Source organism: Miniopterus schreibersii, assembly GCF_964146895.1.
Source record: "Miniopterus schreibersii genome assembly, chromosome: 1".
In the NCBI taxonomy this organism is placed as follows: domain Eukaryota; kingdom Metazoa; phylum Chordata; class Mammalia; order Chiroptera; family Miniopteridae; genus Miniopterus; species Miniopterus schreibersii.
Genome location: NC_138101.1, coordinates 174772842 through 174796292, shown reverse-complemented (window position 1 = coordinate 174796292; position 23451 = coordinate 174772842). Strand labels below are relative to the sequence as shown.

Sequence of the window (23451 nt, the reverse complement as noted above, 5' to 3'; positions counted from 1 at the left end):
GCACGCACACTACGGCCCCAGCGCCCCTAGTTCGCGGCTTCTGGGCGCACAGTCACGTGGGCCGGTCGTGGGGCGGTCGGCGCGGGAAGCCGCGCGAGAACGGACCTCGGGGTGCGTGAGCCGGCGCCGCCGCGTGACGTTTGGGGCGCGGGAGCCGCCCCTCTCGCTTGGAGGAGCGGGCTGGCCGCCGCGGCGGCGTCTGGGTAAGCGACGCGGCCCGGCCCCAGTGGGCTGCTCCAGGCTCAGTCCCTCCCGCCGCGAGCCGCCTGGGGCGGCGGCGGCCTGCAGCTGCGCCGGTGGCGGGACAGATGCAAGTAGCTGGGGAGAGGAGTGTTTTGGGTCCGTTTGACGTGTCAATCAGGGCAAGGAGGAAATAGCAACCGTGAGTGAGCGCTGGGCCGAGGAAGCCGGAGCCGCCCTCGCTGCCCGCGCAAGGCCGTTGTCGGGGCCTGACGCAGGCTAGGAGCGCGCGAGCACGCCTGCTGCAGGCTGGGCTGCGGCCCCGCGCCGGCGGCCCCGGCTGGCGGGCGGCGTTCTACCGGCGGCAGCGCCGACCCCTTTCGCCAGTGGGCGGGTTTCCAGGTGCAGCCTGCGAGAGGCCAGTGTCTTCCCTCTCCCCCACCCCCATTTGTGATTACTTTGTTTTCAGAGCAGGAAGTACCCCTCCCGTCCCATAATTCATTTCTTTTTTCAGATTATATTAATCTCATTCTAAACATACCCAGTTTTTCTTTTTAAAGCTTGCCCCATCTATCACTTCCTTCCCGAGCTAGCACTCATTTGGAGAAAACAAGCTGTTGTCAAGCTGCTTAAGCAGCCCCTGGCACTGTATCTGGAACTTGACAGCAGCTAACAGGTTTCACAAATTAACGCCCGCCCCCCCCCCCCAAGGGATTAAATTTGGCACTCATTCTCTTGAGAATCAAGTCTTTTTGGTAAAGCTGTTCATTCTTACAGGGTTTTGTCAAGTGTGTAAAGTACACTTTGTAATCACAGATTTTAAAGCTGAAAGGGGCCTTATAGAAAATCCAGTGCATCCCTCTTATTTTACAGATGAGGACACCCAGCCTAAAGAGCAAGTGCTTAGCTTGAGTGAGGTCCTGCACCTCTTAAGTGGACTCAAAGGCCCCGGACACGTTGGTCGTTGCACTTTCTACCACACCAGGAGTGCAGTGCCAGTTTAATCCACTCACTGTAGAGACTATCTGTCAGAGGTGATTATACTTGGCTTGATCCAGAGTCTTGAGAAATCAGACTTGGCCAGTGTGTGATGGCTTTGGTATTTTGAGAAATGGGGTTAGCACTATTTCTAGGTGAACTAGAATGACTGTGATGTACTTAGAAGCTCAAAGCCCTCTCATTCCCCCGACCCCCAGTTCATCCCCGTTCTCTGTAAGAATAACCAGCATTTGCTGCATTGGTTGCTTCCTTAAGGTTAAGGCATCAAATTCCTCTTTAGTAATATGGATATGTTTTAATTAAAAGTAAACTGTTAATACATTATCAGACATCAGTTCTTCAATAAGGAATAAAACAATGATGGATGGGACATGGAATAGATTAGTACTGATGGCTGGGAGGTTACCAGGAAGCAGTGAAACATCACAGGGATGGTCAGCAGAAAAGGGGGGGGGGGCTCACAGGACTTGCTACACCTTTTTGCCCAGCCCTGGCCTGAATATCTTATTTGGAGGTAGTGGAGATGGGTTCTGCTCAGGTTTGGTGGTGATTTATTAAGTAAGTACCTGCAGCGGCTAGCTGCTTTCATAGATGAATTTCTTATATTTACCAAAAGGAGGTAGTATTGTCTCCATATTGCAAACAAACGAAACAGGCTCAGAGAGATTTACTTGGCTTCAATAATGCAGCCATTTGCAGTAGAATTCAAGCCTAGATCACTTATCTCCCAAATCTAGTGTGTGCTATTTTGCACAGACTATATCTCACTACCCCTTCAAGCCAGGAAGGGGATGAGAGAAATGGCCTGTGGCTGATTTATTGGCGCCTGTGGTTGCCCAGAGAGGCTGAGCAGGACTTTCAGCTGCCCTCTGCGCCTTAGAAAGTGGAGCTGTGTGCTTCCACCCTATCTCCTGAGGGGAATATGAAGGAGCCAGGCTGTCTAGCTCTGAGGAGGAGGGGCCCAAGTGCCTTGGCCATAAACTATCCCGGTGAGGGCTGTGCTGGGAAGTGTTGCATAATGCCCTCCCCACCACTGAACCAACGTGATTTATTTACTGTGGTCTGTAGGTGCTGCTTGACCGTCTTGTTAAAGAAAAACTGGTCCATTTTAGTAATAACAAGGCCAGAAAAGAGTTGCAGGTTTTATGTTACTTCAGAGTTGCTGGGGTTTGTGTTTTTTTCTTCTTCTTGTCTTAAAAAAGCAGTGCAGGTGCTCTTATCTTGATAAATTATAAAGTACTTCTGCACCACTTCCTGTGTTCCCTTTCTGCTTATTTATTCCAAACTGCATGTGAACGTCAGTCTTTTGATTAAAGAATGCTAAGAAAAATGCCGCTTTATAGTTATGAGCACAGGCTATGGAGTGAGACCTAACTTTTGATCCTCACTTTGTACCGTTTGCTGGTTGTGTGTCCTAAGTCTAGGTTTTTCCTCATGTAAAATGGAAAGAAAAAGAAAACATATAGTCATGGTGAGGATTAAAAGAGATAATGTACGTAGAACACTTAATACAAGGCCTTGCACATAGTGTTTACTCATTATAATAGTAACTACTGATAATAACTAGAACAGTATTAATCCCTGTAGGGTAGGAAAGATATTTCTACTTGAACTTGCCTAGGGAGAGTGGAGGAAGAGGAAATAAAGTGTTTGAAGCAAACATCAGTTTCAGGATTATTGATTGAGTTTATTAATAATTCTGCTTTCCCTTTGCTAGCAGGATTTTTTTTTTTTTTAATCTTATCTTTAGAAAAAAAGTGTTTGTAGTGTTGTTAGTTATTTTTGGAATTTTTCTAATTTATTTCTTCCTTGGTTACAAATCAATATACAATGACTTTTTGTTCCTTTTGAAAAACTCTAGACACTTTAAGCAAAGGGTTTCATTAGCCCACGTTGATAACGTGTTTCTGGAGCATTCCATGGCAAAGGAAGTACTGGTTTACCTATACTCAGAAGTTATAATCATTCTTGTTTGTACTTTTCTAGATCTATACTAACACTGTTGTTTTCCAATGTTCTCCTGTCCTTTTAGTACCTTATTTTTCTTTCAGAAATGCAGTCTTTATTTTTTTAGTGGACGAAAAAGAATATTTTCCTTTCCTTAACAGGATTCTGATTTTTTTTTAAGGTCCCCTAGCACTTTGCACTGACTAGTGTTGTCATTTTTGTTTGCCTGGTGCTGTGGCTTTATCAGGCATCCCACATGTTGGTTAGATGGGGGTTAGAGATGCAGTATAGGCTGGCTGTGTCCACCAACAGGCAGGAGGCCCCAGACTAACGTTTCCCTGTTCCGTTAAAGGTTTCTAGAGCATAACTGCTCTTCCTGTATCTCTACCACGTCTGCTTCTTACCCTCTTCTGTAATATTCTCACTGATTTTTATAAGCAGGTGCCTAGAATTACTGCAGATCTTACCTCAACCAGTATTCTCAGATTTAGAATTTCCACATCATTTTTACATATTGTGAAAATAGGTGTGATGGTGTATGAGAGTAAATATTAAATATATCTTTTTCCTAAATTTTTTTAGGAAGAAGTCTGAAATGATGTGTTCCTCCTCTGCCCCCAATGCCCATCCTACTAGTTTGGAAGCACTTTTGTTTCTTAACCTGACTTATTTTTTTGTTTAAAGTTACAATTAGAATTATAATTGTTGGGTTTTGTTCACTTACGTAATTGGTATAATTCCCACATTTTGAGCACATCTTGTGAAGTTGCTTCTTTTTCTCTAATTTTAGAGTTGAAGTATTTTCTAGAGTTTCTTTGTCCCCTGTTCTTCTAATGTAGTGGCTCTTAACTAAGGTATCTTACTAGAACCACCTGCGGAGCTTTTTAAATTTTTTTTTTTAAATCCTCACCTGAGGATATTTTTTCCATTGCTTTTCCAGAGAAAGTAGAAAGGAGAGAGAGAGAAACATCGATGTGAGAACCCGGCCGGTGTGGCTCAGCAGTTGAGCGTTGACCTGTGATCCAGGAAACCGAGGTTGGATTCCTGGTCAGGGCACATGCTGGGGTTTTGGGCTCGATCCCCAGTAGGGGGCTTGCAGGAGGCAGCCAATCAATGACTCTCATCATTGATGTTTATCTCTCCCCCCCTCCCTTCCTCTCTCTGAAATCAATAAAGACATTTAAAAAAAAAAAGAAAGAAACTTCAATGTGAGAGAGACACATTGATTGGTTGCCTCCTGCCCCCCCCCACCACTACTAGGGATTGAAGCTGCAACCAAGGCACATGCTCTTGGCCACAATCGAACCCAGAACCCTTCAGTTGGAGGGCTGACGCTCTAACCACTTAGCAAAACCAGCTAGGGCCCTATGGAGCCTTTTAAAGAAGGATCTGCCCGGCCGGGCATGGCTCAACCGTTATCAACCTAGGATCCAGGAGATTGGGGTTCGATTCCCAGTCAGGGCACATGCCTGAGTTGCAGGCTCGATCCCCAGTCGGAGGCGTGCAGAAGGCAGCTGATCAATGACTCTCTCATCATTGATGTTTCTATCTCTCTCCCTCTCCTTTCCTCTCTCTGAAATCAATAAAGATATATTTTAAAAAAAGATAAAGAAGGATCTGTGCTTCATCCCCAGCTATTGTGTTTGGGTTAGTTTGGAGTAGAACTCACTTTAGTACAGCTCTACATGGAAAGTTTTATAATACAGTCAGCAGTAAGAGCTACTATTCCAGGATAAAGTCATTTCTGCACACATTCTTTCTCTAGGTTATACCTTCACAATCATGTGACAGTACCATTAAAAATCATTGTATAAAATCATTTATCATGTGGCAATTTGAATATCTGTTTTTACCTTTGTATTTATAGCCACGAGGATCTCAAAAAAGCTGTACTCATGCCTCTGCCAACTTTCCTGTCTCCTTGTCTTAATAATTAATGATAAAGTCACAGTGGTAGGAACCACAGAGAAAATAGCTAAGACTATTTGTTTTCCACAGAAACAAATGTCTTACTCTTTTTTTTTTTAAGATTCTTACAGCCTGAGAGAATGAAAAGCTGTATTCTAGGACATCATTCTGGCTACCATGGGTCTGAGAGTCCAGTCTAACTAATATAGTAAATTTTTAAAAAATAAGAATCAGAGATGTTGAATATCAAAGTAACTGTGAGTTAAACAAACATAGATACTTGTATAAAGCTGTTCTGGTTTACTTAGTTTGAGCTAATCCCAGAGTTACTGCTATCTAGTAAGTAAAAAGTTTTTTGTAGTCTCGCTTAAATATCAGTGCTAACCCTATTGTAATATAAATACCACTTTGATAACAGATAAAGCATTTTAAGATGTAGTACTTACATTTTTGGCTCTAGTATTTGTAAGTATAATAAAATGATTAATTATTTTTCTGCAGCCTCTCTCACATCTTAAAACTTTTACCAAAAATTCTCAAATGTAACTTCTAAGATCTTTCTGTATGCATAAGAAACTGGCTGTTCCACATACTAGAAAAAATAAAATGGATGATCAAAGAAATGATGAGCAAAGGCTATATAAAAAGCCTAGCTAATAATTTGCAAAGTAGGTTGTATTAGAAAATGTTCTCAGTAACTTTGTGATGGATTGGCTTTATTGACCTGAGGTAAAATCTGGTTCTGTCGCCTTCAAACATCAAAGGTCTATTATTATGCAAACAAGTTTTAATGAACCTAGCTGTATATAAGTTGTGGGGTTTTTTGTTTTTTGTTTTAACAGATCTGAATTTATTTCATTTCATAAACTTGAAAAATTTATCCCTTTATTTCATTCAATATATTTGTAAAATCTTCCATCAATATATGTGTCGAAAGTTCTTAAAGGGGATTTTGAAGAAAGGGCATTGAGTTAAAATCAGACTCGACATACTACCAGCATCATCTAATAACTAGTTTTCTGACTTTGGTTACCTTTCCCGCCTTCTCTGAGCCTATGGTTCCTCAGCCATAAAATGGAATTAAGTTAGTACCTGCTTTGTTACAATATAGAATCAAAAAAATATAGTGTAAGGCAGATTTCTCAAAGTGTGGTCCTTGGAGGTTCCTGAAAGCCTTTCAGTGGGTCTGCAAGGATTTCGCTTTTGCAGGGCCAAATTCTTTTAATATATGTGAACCAAAACGTGGCAACAGATTGAATGCAGAAGTATAGAAAAGAACCCAGCTGTGTTTTTAAAAGCCAGGTATTAAAGAGGATTGCAAAATGTAAAACAATGCCACCCTTCTCACTTTAAAAAAATACATATTTTTTAGAAAAGAAAATGTATTATATATGTTAATATATAATTTATTGTTATTTTAAATAATTTTTTTTTTAATTCTCACTTTTTATTTCTCATATGGTAACTGTTGATAAACATAACCCATATAAACAACAGCTCTTCCCAGTCCATAGTACTTTTCTTAAGAGTGTAAATGGATTTTGAGACCAGAACTTTTTAGAACTGCTGATAAAGGGTTATGGCTGAGTAGATCCTATTAAGTTTGAGATTTATAAAAGCTTATAGTTTTGCCCTAGCTGATTTGGCTCAGTGGTTAGAGCATCAGCCTGTGGGCTGAAAGGTCCCAGATTTGATTCCAGCCAAGAGCATGTACCTCAGTTGCAGGCTCAGTCCCTAGCCCAGTTGGGGTGAATGTGTGAGGCAACCAATTGATGTGTCTCTCTCACATGGGGGTTTCTCGCTCTATTTCTCTCCCCGCCCCCTCCCCTGCCTTCCACTGTCTCTGAAAAGTAATGGAAAAACATCCTTGGGTGAGAATTAAATAAACAAACAAAAGCTTATAGTTTTATTGAGATAAAAACTATAAACTTGGAAAAAAAGTTTGAAAAACTACCAGATGTCATTAACGAGTGACAAAATGCCAGCAGAAACTGGAAGGAAGTCTATCCTTGGAAGAAGGGAGCAGCAGTGTATAAATTTCCATTTTTATGGCTTTTATCCTAAGAGAAGGCCCCAGTTGGTGACATGAGGGGATGGCTGAAACTGGGATAATAACCTGTAATCTTATTTGCTTGAACAAAAGAGGACAGAGTTAAGAGTAACCACACAGCTGGAAAGTAAGCAGGAAAACCCTAGAAAGGATGAGTGGAAGAGCTAAATACTACATATAAACTCAGCTCAAATCTCTTGCCAACCCTTAAACTTATATACGTGTTGAACACCCTTCAAATAGCACACCTAACTGAAAAATCTGAACCGTAAGGAGGCAGAACTTAGAGTTTAAGTGCAGCCTAGTTAATTGCAAAAACAAAACAAAAACATCAGTACTCCTAGGAAGAATATTACAGAATCTAAAGTCCTTTTTTTTTTAAGTTTATTGTTGAAAATACTACAAAAATCCCCTTTTTACCCCCATTGATCCTCACCACCCTGCATCCACCCCACCCCCAGGCCTTCCCCAGGCCAGTGTCTGTGTCCATGGGTTATGCTTATAAACATAGAAATGTTCTTTGATTAATCTCTCCCCTCCCACCCCCCGCTCCCCACCTTCCCTGATAGTAATTGAAAGGTTAAGGTTGGTGGTGCGAGGGCAGGCTAAATAGCCATCTCAGACAGTGAATAAAGAAAAACAATTTATTTAAGGAAAGGGAATGGGAGATGGGGATAACTCAAGGGAAGGGCTACTCAGTACTGAGTCAAAAGGTATTGGGTCCATGGTGGCAGCAAAAATATACTTGGGATGGTGAAACAAGGAAGAGCACAGAAGAAGCAACAGGAGAGCCCAGGCTAGGACACTTTAGCTCCCTGAAGAGTCAGAGAGAGAAGGGGCCTTGGAGACAGATTCAAGGGGTAAGCCTGGGATGGGATGGAGGGAAGAAGGGGGGGAAGGAGATGGCGCCGGAGTGCTCCCCAGTGGGGAGTGCGCACTGGGTCCTTTGTCCTGAGCGCATTTATCTCTTTCTTACAGGTGGAAATCTTAGGGGAGGTCTCAGGAGTGTCTGAATAGAATATTCATCAGCCTTCCAGGTGTGCTCTTTCAGGATCATGGTCTCCACTGATTGGTGCCGGGGCAGGAGGTCATTAGTCAATATAGCTCGTCCTGAGGCAGCCAGGGTGTCACTTGTCCGGTTTTGCTGCTTTTCTGGGCCTGAAGCTGAAATACAGCTGAGGCCTAGGTGTTTAAACGCATGACCAGCAATATGCTGGAGGAAGTCAGGGAACAAGGTTCTTGTTTTCCCAGTTTTGCACCTTGCAGGTGGGCTTTCTGCCCTGGTGAGTCTCTGTATCTGGTTTCTGTACCTGGCCCATCTAACAGTAATCACAATGTCTAGGATATTATCCAAAATGACTACACATATAAGAAACAGGAAATTATCACCCTAGTTAATGGAGATTGACCCCAAGATGACCCAGAGGTTGGCAGAGGAGATCTAAAGCAGCTATCATAACTAGGCTTATGGATGTAAAGCAGAATTAAGTGGTAATGTGTAAACATAGAAAATCTCAGCAGAGAAATAGAAACTAACAAAGAATAAGATGAAAAAATTTGACCAGAAAATATCTATCTGCAATAGAAAATTCACTGACTGGGTTTAATAGATTGGAAATGATGAAAATAGAAATTATTGGAAGCCGAAAGAAATAAGTATATGAAAGTTCTCTATAAACTTCAACGCTCTGTGTTAGCATCAGGGATTCTTGCTCTAAGTGAGGCCTAAACTCACCTCTTCCTTCTGCATATAGACTGACTTCTAATTTGTAAATCAGTGCCATCTAAAAGAATAGTTTTGAATTCTCCCGTGAACCATTTCCTCTTCACTGTCAGAAAAAGAAATACCTCTTTTCTCCATGGCTAACTTTTGTGCTTATACTTTTTTTTTTTTTTAATCTTTATGGATTTCAGAGAGAGGAAAGGAGAGGGAGAAAGAGAGATAGAAATATCAGTGATGAGAGAGTCATTGATCAGCTGCCTAGCCCGCAACCCGGGCATGTGCCCTAGACCGGGAACCTAACCCTGATCGCCTATATCCTAGGTCGATGCTCAACCGCTGAGCCACGCCTGGCTAGGCTGTGCTTATACTTTTGATTGCATTCCTCCTGGCTTCTAGAGGTTCCACCCCTCTTTAGCCTTAAACTTGTCTTCCATCTGCAGCATCCTCAATGTCTTATCTTATTTGTACCACCCCTTATGGCCACTACTTTTCAACATCACCTTGCACTCAGATATTTTGCTCTTGCCGTTTTCCCAAACTGTTTTCAGAGGTCACCAGAAACCTCTTGGTCACCACTTGGCTTGTTGTAACAGGCTTCATTTCCATGTTACTCTGTAGCTACACTGCCACCTCTTCTTGCCAAGGTTATCACCTTTCCTTCACCTCCTTTATCCTCCCCCAGTGACAGTGTATTTTCTTGTTTCTCCTGTCTCCCTTATTGTGTCTTTTCTCTGTTGTTCAGGGATTTATTCTTGGCTTTTTTTCCTCTTATTTTACTCAATAGTCCCATTCACTCCTGGTGACTTCATCCTTGTCATTTCAGAGGACCTCCTCTCTCTCTCCAGCCCTGCCCTCTCTAGAGCACCAGACCAACATATTGTCTCTTCACTGATCACTAAGCATTTATACTCGGATGTCCTAAAGTGAACACCTTGAACTCACTGTGTCCAAAGTGAAACCTGTCTCATCAAGCCAGTTTCTATGCCTCTTCTGTGGCATTCTTAGACCCTGCCTTTATATCAACACCTAGCACATGGCAGTTACTCTGCAAATATGACCTGAAGGAGTAAACAAAGCCTCCCAGTTACCCACGCTGGAATTCTGAGACGCACCTTTGACTTGATCTTCTCTGTGGCTGACCACATCCAGTCTGCCAAGTCATGTCAGTTCTACGCCTGGTGTGTCTCGTATTCTTTCCTTCACTTGCACCATTACTTGGAAATTGCAGTAGGCTCCTTCCTGGTCTTTATTTCTCCATGCCTTTCCCTTGCTAATCTTTTTTTATGTATTTCTACTAGGCCTACCAGTCTTGACTCAGAAGCCTAATGGTGGTGATGACTTTTATTTATTGAACATTTACTATGGGAGCACTATTTCTAAGTGCTTATATGCATCATCTTAACAACTTGTAAGGTAGATACTGACTACACTGTTCTCCACTTCAGACGCCACTGGAATACCTTTTAGTTTACATTCAGTACCCTCTGGGAGCTAGCTGACCCCATCTCTTGTTATTCACTTACTTTTGTGCCCTGACTGGGATCACTTACTTTTGTTTTTTCTGTGCCAAACTGAATTGTCCAGTTATCTATATGTTTATACCCCTCCCTGTAATTTTACTCATTCTGTTTTCTGCCTGCAATGCTATGTTCACCTTCTGCCTATTCATCTAAATCCAGTTCAAATGGCTTATTTTCCATTGGGTGACCTGTTATTTATCTCCCCTTCACATAACATCTTCTCTGAACTGCTCTATGGCACTTGTTACTTCATGCCGTAATTACTATGTTTTATCTCCCCATTAGCCTGTAATCTTTTTCTTTCTTTCTTTTTTTTTTTGGTTAATCCTCACCCAAGGACATTTTTTCCATTGATTTTTAGAAAGAGTGAAAGGGAGGGGAAGAGACAGAAAGACAGAGAGAGAAACATCTATGTGAGAGACACATCCATTGGTTGCCTCCCACATGCACCCTGGTCAGGGCTAGAGATGGAGCCTGCAACCAAGGTACGTACCCTTGACTGGGAATCGAACCCAAGACCCTTCTATTTGAGGGCCGACACTCTAACCACTGAGCAAAACTGGCCAGGGCTTTTCTTTTTCTTTTTTTTTTTTTTTAAGTCTTCCTATAAATTGGTGGTGGTTTAGAATCAGAGAAATGTGGTCAATACAATAAATAGTGGCTTTTGGTTAAATGGCCTTTTGGAACAATACCCACAATTTGGATTTTGCTTATATTCTTAGAGATAGGCTCAAGTCTCTGTCGGTTTTATCATCTTGTTATTTCTTCACTGCTACTTAAAGGCTTTTAAAATGAGAATGTATAGGGTAAGAGGTTTTTTTAAATTTTTTTAATTGGGGGAGTAAAGGGAGAAACTTACGTTTGAATAAGAAGGATTTTTTAAAGTAATGTATGAATGTAGAATTAAGCAAGTTGTGGGATTCCTAAAGTACAGTATTTATATAAAAATTTAAAACATGCAGAACAGTATCATACCTTTTTAAGGGATATATACATATGCTGTAATATTGTGACAATATAGGAGAGTCATAAACACCAAATTCATAATGGTGGTTACCTTTGGAGACAAGGTGGGAGGGCAGATAGAATGAAGGGGAAGATGCTAGGGGTTCTCTACCATGTTTATAATGTTTACTTTCTGTGCTTAGGGGTGGCAAGGTGGGTGTATGTTACATTGTTCCCTGTACTTATTTGTCTTTCGGAAATATAATTTTTAAAAAATGAGAGGAAGCCCTGGCCAGTGTGGCTCAATTGGTTGGAGCATCGTCCTGTACACTGAACGGTCCTGGTTTGATTCCCGGTCAGGGCACATACCCAGGTTGCAGGTTCGATCCCTAGTTAGGGTGCATGCAGGAGGCAACTAATGATCGATGTTTTTTTCTCACATGGATGCTTCTCTCTCTCTCTTCCCCCTTTCTCTCTCTAAAAAATCAATTAAAAATAAATTTTTAAAAACATATCCTCAGATGAAGATTAAATTAAAAAAAATAATAATAAATAATGAAGGCCTGGGATGGGGTGGGGATTGGGTAGAGGGGGGCAAAAAGGGAGAAAATGAGAAACATCTGTAATGCTGTCAGCAATAAAATAAAATTTTAAAAAATAAAAAAGGGGAAAAGGAATACATGTAGGTATATATTTTTGATATAAAATTTCTATAAGAGGTGTTTAAATGGTACAGTTTCCCCGACCCTTAACTCCTTGCTCCCTAGTTTCTCTCCCAGGAGCGCAAACATTTTACTCCAAATATTCCTGAGGCTTCCTGGGGCACCTTGCTGTATAATCTGGCCTGTTCCCTTGGCTCCTGCAGTTTGTGTGTTATGTTCCCTGGGAGGTAGAGAGGGAGGACATTTGAGTCCTGGAATCCAGTGCCTGAGTTTGAGTCCCCTGCTCTGCCACTTACTGGCAGTGTGACCTTGGGTAAATTAACTCTATGCTGATTCAGTTTCTTCATATGTAAGATTCATTGAGTATTCCCTTTCTCATAGAGTTGTACTGAGAATTAAATCAGTGAAAAATTGCTTGACACATAGCTATATAGTGTTAGCTATTTTTATTATGTTATAAATCACTCAACTGTCTGCTGCTCAAGCTACTGCCAATGTCCAGACAGCTAACTCCACACACTAATCACTGTCCTCCATATCCCTTGGACTCTATGGCTAGAAAGAAAACTTCATTCTCTTTTTAGGATCTTTTTTTTAGAGGAAGTTCTCCCAGCCCCCCAGTGATGCCCCTATACCACAGCTACCTTCTCCCTCAAGCAACAGGGTTCTCTGAACAGTTGGGATGGAGAAGGTGGTGAAGCACAGCCTGCCACCTCTCTGGAACCACAGCACTCCTGAATGTCCTGATACTCATAGTAGACTTCTGTGCCAGAATTCTTTTGCAGGTTCTTCCTCATGCATGATTTTTCCCCCCTGAGACCAGTGCACCCATCCTGCATTCTACTTCCTTCATGACTCTCCATACTTATATGTGTCTGAATCCAGTTAAATCAGGGTTTAGGTTCTCTCCCATGGGGCTCCCAAGCCCCATGTAAATCAGGGGATGTGGCTTGACATCTATTTTAAAGGCTCATGACCTTACTGTGACTGATATATTTCCCAAACATTGTATGGTAGTTAGGAGGCCAGTGTCCCCTAAGCACACAGAGGATTCCTAAGGAGCAGTGACAACTCTAGCCCAGCCAGGACACACTTATGTTATTAACATTTATAGCTAACATTTGAATAGTGTTTCAATTAAAAGGTACTTTTCATATAACTTACCTCATTTAGCTCTGAGGCAAGGATCAATATCTCATTCTCATTTTTCCGGTGAGGAAAACCAAGGACTAAAAACATTGTGGTTGCATACATAAAAGAGGACAGGCCTTCCTTTTGCTCCTGTGTCACTCATACCAAGCTGCCCTCTTACTAGATGAAAAAAAACCATAAATATTTATGGTTTCAGCATAGTTGATATGGATTGTCATATTAGAAGGATTTAATGTTAGCTAGATTTGGGGTGAAATCAATAGTGTAGAAGATTGTTGAGCACTATGCTGCACAGCTGAAACTAATACAAAGTGTGTGTGTGTGTGTGTGTGTGTGTGTGTTTTAGAGAGGAAGGGAGGGAGAGAGAAACATGGATTTGTTGCATTTATTTATGCATTCATTGGTTGATTCTTGTATGTGCCCTGACTGGGGATCCAACCCCCAACCTTGGTGAATCGGGACAACACACTAACCAACTGAGCTACTCAGCCAGGGCAATACAAAATAATATGGAATGTAAAGTGTAATTGAAAATAAAATTTAAAAAAAAGAATATTGTTGCCCTGGCCGGGTGGCTCAGTTGGTTGGAACATCGTCCTGTATACCAAAATGTTGCCTGTTCGATTCCTGATCAGTGCACATACCTAGGTTGTGGTTTTGATCCTCGTCGGGGTTTGTATGGGAGGCAACTGATCGATGTTTCTCTCTCACATTGATGTTTCCCTCCTTCCCTCCCTCCCTCCCTCCCTCCCTCCCTCCCTCCCTCCCTCTCTAAAATCAATAAAAACATATCCTCGGTGAGGATTTAAAAAAGAAAATTGTTGAATAATTTCATTTAAATAAATTTAGGTGTTCTTGTTACTCTGTAGGTTTGTGTAAACTGTAGCCAATTTTTTTAAAAAAACCCACAAATTTATATTGTCATTTTTCTCAGAGCCACAATGGACACAGCCAGCCATAGCCTTGTCCTTCTGCAGCAGCTGAACATGCAACGAGAATTTGGTTTTCTGTGTGATTGCACAGTTGCTATTGGAGATGTTTACTTCAAAGCCCACAGAGCAGTACTTGCTGCTTTTTCTAACTATTTCAAGATGATATTTATTCACCAAACAAGGTAAGGATGTGCTTTTGTAAATCAGAAGAGCTTTAACATTGTGGTGTATCTGTACCTTATTATAACATCATTTGGGCGATTCTTTGTCATGGGGTCACCATAAGAAAAAAATTTGTAATATATGTGGCTTTTTTACATATCAGTAATTGATTGCAGTGTGAAGGATCCATGGTGGAAGGTAAGAATAAAAACAATAATAGCTCAAATTTATTGAAGGCTTATTCCATACCCAAGCACTAAGCATTTACCCGATGTAAAAATCTGTTGTCCATACTATTTTAGAGAAAAGGAAGTCGAGACTCAGTTGTTACATAACTTGCCCATCCAGGGTTATAAATTAGACTCAGATGTAGATCTGTGCTCTTAAAGGTATGTGCTCTTAATCACTAAGTTGTTGATTTCTATTCTGTAACACTTTCATAGCAAGGTTTCAGTGTCAGAATTCCGCCCACTGTATATTCCATATTACAGTTCAAATAGTTTTTCAGAAAGCATTTTTGAATTTAGGTATGCAGGGAGAGAGCTGGGAAGTGGTGTTCAGATTTTGAGCTCTTGGTGAAGAATAGCTTTACTCTGTCCTAGGCTGAAAGTGATAGAACAGTCTGTGTTTTTTTAAAGGACCTTACATGAAATACTTAGGATCCCAGCCTCCATCATACATTTTTAATTTTTTGAAACATCGATTAGTTGCCTCCCGTACCCTTCCTAACTGGGGATCGAACCTGCACCCTTTTGGTGTATGGGATGATGCTCCAACCAACTGAGCCATTTGGCCAGGGCCCAATTATATATTTCTTAAACTGTTCATTCATTCAACTATTGATTGAACACTTACATGTCAGGCACTGTACTAGACCCTAGTAACAGATAAAGTTATACTCCCTGCCCTCAAGAAATTTATAGTCTAATAGAGAAGTAATGCATGTAAAGAAGATAATTGCAGTGTAATTGATCTCTCTCTGTCTCAGTTTCCTTCTCTGTAAAACACTAGAATAGTTGATCCACCCATGGTATTGAGATGATTAAATGAGCTAATAATATTAAAGTGCTTAGAACAGGAGCTTTGCGCTGTTAGCTGCTGTTATTAGTAATAAATGTGATAAGTCTATAATAGAAATGTTGCACAAGGTAGAGTGGAGTGTCAGCAGCCCTATTTTGAGAAGGTTGGAACAGATTTTACAGAGGCCCTGGACCTTGAAGGATCAGGACTTGTTTTTCAGATGTTGTAGAGGAATGCAAAAAAATTCACTGGTGGCAGAGAAAAACATGCATTAAAACATGCAGTTATGAACCAGGCTAGATCAGAATGATTGGAATGTATCGCACAAAGTGGAGAGGAAGTTAGAGTGAGGGACAGGTAATAGGTAGTAGCCTTTTCTGCCATGCCAAAGAATTTCTTCTCTGACCCGTGTTAATGTAGAAACTCTATTAGAAACACTACCTTCACATCAGTCTTGCCTGAAGAACTATGAGTTGGTTCAGCTCTCATGGTACCTGTTGGGTACCAGGCACCTTGCTAAAGTAAATCCAGGAGATAGAAAGGTGGCAGCCTATGTCTTATCTGTTGAGCAACTGGAAATCCTCAGTTAACAGAGCTATGTGCTGATATAAAAAATGCCTGCCACAGACTGTGGAAGTGGGTGGGTCAGAGCTAAGAGTGAAGCCCAAGAGGGAATCCCAAGATACCAGGACTAAAGAAATGGATTGTCAGCATATTGACACCCAGTGCTTTCTGATGCAGTAACACAAATTTCTGTAAGCCTATTGACTGATTCCATTGTTCTCTGACATCTAGCACTTCCCTCAGGTTGTCTTTATCCTAATTTTTCAAGGTGTTTTCTGATTTCTTGTTGCACAATTATTTCCGTCTATTATCTGAATTCTAGATTCATATGTTAAAAATGGGCTTGGGACTTATTTTAAAACTTTTCAAAGTTATCCCTGTATTCATTTGTGACTTAAAGAGTAGATATATTAATATAGTTTGGAAGACAAAATAAGGGTAGCATAATTTAAATTCTAATATTACCAATTTCAATGCACCCTTTTAAAATTTTTAAATATTTTTATTGTGATAAAATATATATAACATAAAATTTTTCATTTTAATCATTTTTAATTGTACAATTCAGTGGCATTAATTACATCATGATGTTGTCTACCATCACCACTATTTATTTCTAAAACTTTCCATCACCCCTGAAACTATATCTTTTAAGTAATAGATATATTACTCCTTACCACCACCACCACCACCACTCCTCCGATCAAGCTCCTGGTAACCTCTAAACTACTTTCTGTCTGTATGAATTTGCCTATTCTAGATATTTCCTATCAGTGACATCATACAAAACTTTTCCTGTGGTATCTTGCTTATGGCATGTTTTCAGGGTTTATCCATGTTGTAGCATGTATCAGAACTTCATCTGTTTTATTACTGAATAATATTCCATTGTATGTATGTGCCACATTGTGTTTATCCATTCATCTGTTGATGGACATTTGGGTGGTTTCTACCTTTTGGCTAATGTGAATAATGCTGTACTGAACATTGGTATATCGGTATTTGAGTCCGTGTTTTTGGTTCTTTAGGTTATATACGCAATAGATTAAGTTCCTTAAGAGCAGGGTACCTGTTTTATTCATGATTTTTCTACTCCCTGGCAGCTAGTATCACTTAGGAGTCACAGCATAAATGTTGAATTAATGAGAATATCTGTGTTTTTCCTAACTTTAGGTAGTAGATTGGATACCTGAAGGTTGGTTGCTGGGCTATAAAACTGGTATCCAATGAAAGTTTAAGCTATTGCTCCTGTGTTTTATCAAGGCAGATGGCTTAGTTTAGGAAAAAATTGCTTTAGCCTGAGACTATATACTGTTAACTAAAAGGCCAACTAGGTTGTTTCATTTGTGTGGGTTTGTTTTTTGTTTTTAACAGTGAGTGCATAAAAATACAACCAACTGATATCCAACCTGACATATTCAGCTATTTGTTGCACATTATGTACACGGGGAAAGGGCCAAAACAGATTGTGGATCATAGTCGTTTGGAGGAAGGGATTCGATTTCTTCACGCCGACTACCTTTCTCACATTGCGACTGAAATGAATCAAGTGTTCTCACCAGAGACTGTGCAGTCCTCAAATTTGTATGGCATTCAGATCTCAACAACCCAGAAAACAGCTGTCAAACAAGGGCTGGAGGTCAAAGAAACTTCTTCCAATAACAATGGAAACAGAGCTGCTGTCCAGGGTGACCACCCCCAGTTGCAGCTTTCTCTTGCTATTGGGCTAGATGATGGCACTGCTGACCAGCAGAGGGCCCATCCTGTCACCCAGGCCTTGGAGGAACACCAAAAGCCTCCAGTGTCCATCAAGCAGGAGAGATGTGACCCAGAATCTGTGATCTCCCAAAGCCACTCATCATCAGAGATGACAGGCCCCACTTTCACCGAAAGTAGTATCAAAATTCACTTATGCCATTACTGTGGAGAACGTTTTGATTCCCGTGGTAACCTAAGACAACATCTTCATACCCATGTGTCTGGATCCCTTCCATTTGGTGTCCCTGCTTCCATCCTGGAAAGTAATGACCTCGGTGAAGTGCATCCACTTCACGAAAATAGTGAGGCTCTTGAATGCCGCAGGCTCAGCTCCTTCATTGTCAAGGAGAATGAGCAGCCGCCTGACCACTCAAACCGGGCTACCGCAGAGCCTTTGCAGATCAGTCAAGTGTCTTTGATCTCCAAAGACACAGAGCCAGTAGAGTTAAACTGTAATTTTTCTTTTTCAAGGAAAAGGAAAATCACCTGTACCATCTGTGGTCATAAATTTCTCCGAAAGAGCCAATTGCTGGAACACATGTATACACACAAAGGTAAATCTTACAGGTATAACCGATACCAAAGATTTGGTAATGCATTAGCCCAGAGGTTTCAGCCTTATTGTGACAACTGGTCTGATATCCCCCTGAAAAATTCCCGCTTGTCGCAAGAGCAATTAGACTCATCTTGTGCCTTAGAGTCAGAGCATCCACAAGAAAATGTGGACACTATCCTAGTTGAGTAGCAGTTTCTCCAGAATTTTTATGTCAGTTCTGACAAAATTCACATGCATTTTTTATTCATAAATTATTTTCCAAGTTCTATTGACTTTTTGTTTGTTTGTTTAAAATATTACAGATGACCCTTTTTCTCCCCAATGACCCATTCTACCCCATCCCATATTGACTTTTTTCTTTACCATTTATCCATAGTTTTAATGTTGTATATATTTGTCTCCTTATTGTAATATATTAATTCATGGCTATTAAAATAACCTTCAGCTAGGGCTGTAAACTTTTTATAAATTCACAATTTAGAAATCAGAAATCAATGTAGTAATATGGACGTTTAGAGTAAAGTACTTACAGAATTTCTAAGTTTTTCCAGGTTGTAGAATCAGTAAAATCAAATTAATATGAAGTAAATGAAATATTTTTTAAAGAATATTCTAGACTGGCACTTTTGGCTGTTTCACATGAATAAGCCCCTATGAGAATTATTTTAAAATATTTTCTGCCATATAGGAAATTAGTAGTTATTTTAATGCATAACTATGTTATAATGTATAAAAAAATTGTTTTAAGCACAGCTATACCAAATCATGAATAGTTTTAAAATTATGTTTTACTTACTAGCTCTGCAACATTTTACATGGCTTTTATTTACCTTTTAACATTGTGAGCGTACCTCATTTAAAAAAAAAATACATTTTTATTGATTTCAGAGAGAGGGAGGGAGAGGGAGAGAGAAACATCAGTGATGAGCAAGTCATTGACCTGCTGCCTCCTGCACGCCCCCTACTGGGAATCGAGCCCACAACCCTGCATGTGCCCTGACCAGGAATCCAGTCTCCTGGATCCTAGGTTGATGCTCAACCCCTGAGCCATGTCAACTAGGCCATACCTCATTTTTAATAAAAATATGTCAATTAAAAAGAGAGTAAAGGAGAAGAGTCAGGCATAAAAAATCCTGAAGAGAATAACAGTAAGGTACATACACACAGATGAGCATACGAGACAGAGATTCAGATACATCTGTATTAACTAACACCCTAATCTTTAATATTATCTTAAAGACCTTAAGAAAAAATTGAGATTTTTTTCCTATGACCAGAGGTTTCCATGAGTTTAAAAAGGAAAATGGTAAAATACATATTATCTTTATACCCTCAGTGTCAGAGGGTTTTCTAGACTGCCTGAGTTAAAATTAATTTTCTAACAATCACTTGAAAAAATAATTTTTCAGTGACAGTTTTCACTTTTTTCTGGTCCATAAAACCAGCAAAGTAGATAGAGTCAGTGTCCTAGAACTGTGTGTAAAATATGTGATAGATTTTTCTCCATGAATAAACTCTTAACTCACTTTTATAGTGATGTAACTTTAAAACCCCAGAAAAATTAAAATTGATGTACTAAATGATAGATTCTCCTGCTCTCTGTAGCTGGGAAATAGCTGATCAAACCTCATCACACAGGATAGATCTAAATTGTACCTGAAATGTTTAAATATCTAATATTAGATAGTCAAGAATAAATAAAAGAGAGAGGCTTCAAAACAGCCTCATCTTTTTTGTATGCTGTGCTGTTAAATACTAAGCCTTACAGAAATGTAAATAAATCTGATAATCTTGGTTTGTGAGGCTTAGAATTTAACTGCATACAAAAACTCTCTAAGCTCCTTCGTGACCGCACACTCTGAGGACATTTCCTGACAACTTCAGATTTCTTAGCATCAGAGTTCAGTCAGCAGAGAGCTCAAAGAGTAATCCAGCTCATTCTAAGGGTGCAAAGGTTTTCTCTAGGTAAATTGAGATTAGCTGAATTATGAAGTGTGGTAAGTTTTTGTTGAGGGTTAAACGAAGAAAACCATTGGGCATTGTTTAAAGCAGTCGAGTTTCTGCCTTTAGACAAGTGAGTAAGGCCGCCTGGGGTCAAGATTGATATATGCCGAGATCAAAATCTTAACTAGCTATGGATAGAGGATCAATTGTATTGGAAGTGGTTAAAATAAATATGTTGCTCTTTGGGGTCAGAACTTGATCTAATCTTAAACTTAAATCATTTAAGCAGTTATTTTAACTCCTCCTGCCTTCAAACATTTCATCTTATAGGATGAACACAAATATTAACATTGATTTTCATATCTTTTAGGCTATTCAGGGTATATTCCCTAGCCATCTTTAAGTAAAATTTTATTTTTCTCATTTTTATTGTTTCTCATAATTTTCTGACTTTTCTTTATTCTTTACTACTTATTCAGTCATTGGTCCTTGACAAAGAAGTTTGTATATAAAGGGCGTGATTAGGGGTGCATATGAGATGTGGTGTGGGTAGGGCAGCAGTTCAGGGCAGGGTCTGGGGAAATGGTAAGAGTTTGCTTGTGGCTGATTGGCCATGATAGACAACATTAACTTAAAGCAGAAGTATATTTACATTTGTTGGGTGTTGAGAAAATAGTGGTTAACTATATTTTTATTCTTACTTATATAGTTGCTCTTAATATTAGGAATTCAAAGCAAGTGCTCTTTCCTTAGTTTTCATGATATTCTCTGTTTTAGGAAGTGGAAAAAATGTTAACTCCATTTTATAGAAAAAAATTCCCAAAGTTGGGTTCTGGAGAACCATTCAATAGTGGTGTGGGCACTGACCCATTTTGTTTTCATTTGTTCAACAGGCATATTTTTAAAATAATTGTTACGACTAACACTGTGCCCTGAGTGTATTTTTTTAAGATATGATTTCTCACTAAGAAAATCTACTTCGTATAAAAAAGTTCTTCCAGCTAAACCCTTAATTTTGACTAATCATCTGCAAAATGGAGCTAATAATCTTAGCCATACAGAATGGTTTGCATAATTATTACCAAACTCTAAGAACTGGAAATGCTGTATGCACCTTAGGCAAATACCAGACATTTTCCCTTTGGATTAACTTAAAATTTTTCCCTTCTTTCCAGATACTACACATAGCTATTTCCTGGAGAAAAACAGACTATTTCAGTATTTGTCCTTATTAGCATATTGTCAGAACTCAGTATCTGATAAGTGCAGTTTGCCTTATAAGAAAACCAAAATTTCTTGATTTATATTGTATCTCTTGAGATTATTATTTCTTGCTCTAATTTTCTGATTTCCCATCTGTAAAGTAGATATAAGCAATCTCTACCTCACAGGGGTGCTGTGAGGATTTGTATTAAAATTGTGTTAAGCTCTTAGTATTATTGATAAAAACCAATCATATAAAGAAAACTACGTGTTCTATAACTAAATCTGTTAACTTCAGTATTCCAACCCATACATTCTAGAACATCTTAGAAGCAGTCATATACAATTTAATACTCAATAATTAGTTGACAATATCCCTATTTTTATTTTTTTACAAATACTCTAGAAACAATATTGTTACCAGAATTCCTCTTCTACTATAGTGTAATTGTTAGTATTTTTCTTTAGACTTTACCAAGAAGGATATTAGTTCTTTTGCATTTTGGGGAATAAAGCCTTGCTAATTGCAGCTTTACTGAAAGTTCTTCCAAACCTATTGTTTTTACACCCAGGAAAAGGAAGAAGAAAATGGTGGAAATATTTTTATTTCTTTGATGTAACTCATCTAAAAAGTAGATGGGGACAAGAAATGGAGTGGGGATATAACAATAATTCATTATGTTCTATTGAAATAGTATGGGAAAGGCTTCATTTAAAACTGAAGGAAATCATTGTAATCATGGAAAAAGAACCTGAAAATGTATAATTCCACTCGTGCCTATTTGCACAGGCATATACTTGATGTTGTAACGGAGATCATTGATAAGTATCAATTTTTTGTAGTAATTGAGGTAAGAGTATGCAACGTGGGAAGTTTTCATAATGTAACTTGTGACTTTGTATGTTTTAAACTCAATGTAGTTCTGTGGTATTTTATTAGAATTAAGTTTTAAATTCATAGAGTGAAATCTGTAAATGATTATTCTCTGCTGTACTTCTGTGTTTGTATGGTTGGACTTTTTGAAAACTGGTGAGATTACACAATCCCCAAACCTGATGTCTTAAATACAAGGAATCACACACTGTGATTGTTGTCTTCAAGACCTTGAAGAATCCACTGTGCTTCAGGATGTATCTGTGCACTTGATTACTTAGTAGATACTGCTCCAGTGCAGTTGACATTAACTGTCATCTACTCTTCTATTTTGTGCCAAATAAAGTTATTAAATTAGCTTAGATATCAGCTTAAAATACTTTAACAGAAACTTGGATTTCAAAAACTTGTACAAGTAAAAAGTCCCATGGAAGAAATCTTCAAATACAAGTAACACATAACAAAATGCAGGAGAAGGACATCAATAATACATTGTATGATTGAACTCTTCCACCTAATGTACTGTGATTTGCTTCAGAAATTTAGAAAGTTTTGTATGGAATGAAAACAGTGGATTTCATGTATTTTATCATGACAAATAAATTAATGTGACTCAATCATAAATATAATCTTTTTTTAGCTCAGCTTATAGAATGTGTTCTTCTTTTACAGTAGTGTCTTCCAAATGTCTTCTTAGTGTTGAGGTAAGTAGTCTCTGTGCCAGGAAACATTTTGGATGTGTGATACAAAAATGTATCAGTGATGCCCAGACGGTGTGGCTCAGTGGTTGAGCGTCGGCCCATGAACCCAGAGGTCACCGATTTGATTCCGGGTCTGGGCACATGCCTGGGTTGCAGCCTCAGTCCCTGGTGGGAGTTGTGCAGGAGGCAGCCCAGACAATCAATATTTCTATCCCTCTCCCTGTCTAAAAAAATCAATAAAAACATGTTTTTTTAAAAAATGTATCAATGAGTCCAGTTCTTATAAACCACAATCCAAGTACCAATCTCTGGAAAGAAAGGTAATATCTAAGCATTTCCCAGAAGTTTCTTGCTTTGCTTCTTTCTTCCCTATTTACTCCCTACTGTTTCTCCTCCAGTAACATAATCGACAACAGTGGTTCTCAGCCAGGATTCATTAGGTTCTTCAGAGAAACAGCCCAACAGGATGCAAGTGAGTGAATGTGTATGTGTGTGTATATCGCATGGTCCAGTCAAGTTGACACATATTGAGAAAGACTGATTTTACGGAATTGGCTCACCCAAACGTAGAGGCTAAGAAGTCCCGAGATCTACATTTGGCAAGCTGGAGACCCAGGAAAGCTGATGGTGCAGTTTCAGTGCAAAATTAGG

General features: G+C 39.5%; 1 protein-coding gene across 8 annotated transcripts; it reads left to right on the top strand.

Annotated features, from left to right (window-relative positions):
- The first annotated feature begins 54 nt into the window (after window positions 1-54).
- On the top strand, window positions 55-22743 carry ZBTB25 (zinc finger and BTB domain containing 25). 8 transcript variants are annotated; one of them, XM_081154413.1, is made up of 5 exons: window positions 190-382; window positions 1054-1214; window positions 14021-14200; window positions 17139-18076; window positions 21198-22743. In XM_081154413.1, the coding sequence occupies exons 3-5, from the start codon at window positions 14028-14030 to the stop codon at window positions 21320-21322; spliced, it is 1236 nt and encodes a 411-aa protein (XP_081010539.1). In that variant the 5' UTR covers window positions 190-382; window positions 1054-1214; window positions 14021-14027; the 3' UTR covers window positions 21323-22743. The 8 variants fall into 8 exon arrangements, with proteins under 8 accessions (XP_081010534.1, XP_081010539.1, XP_081010536.1 ...); XM_081154414.1 differs by lacking the exon at window positions 1054-1214 and having other exon boundaries at window positions 215-382; XM_081154408.1 differs by lacking the exon at window positions 1054-1214 and having other exon boundaries at window positions 55-203; window positions 17139-22743.
- Window positions 22744-23451: the final 708 nt, after the last annotated feature.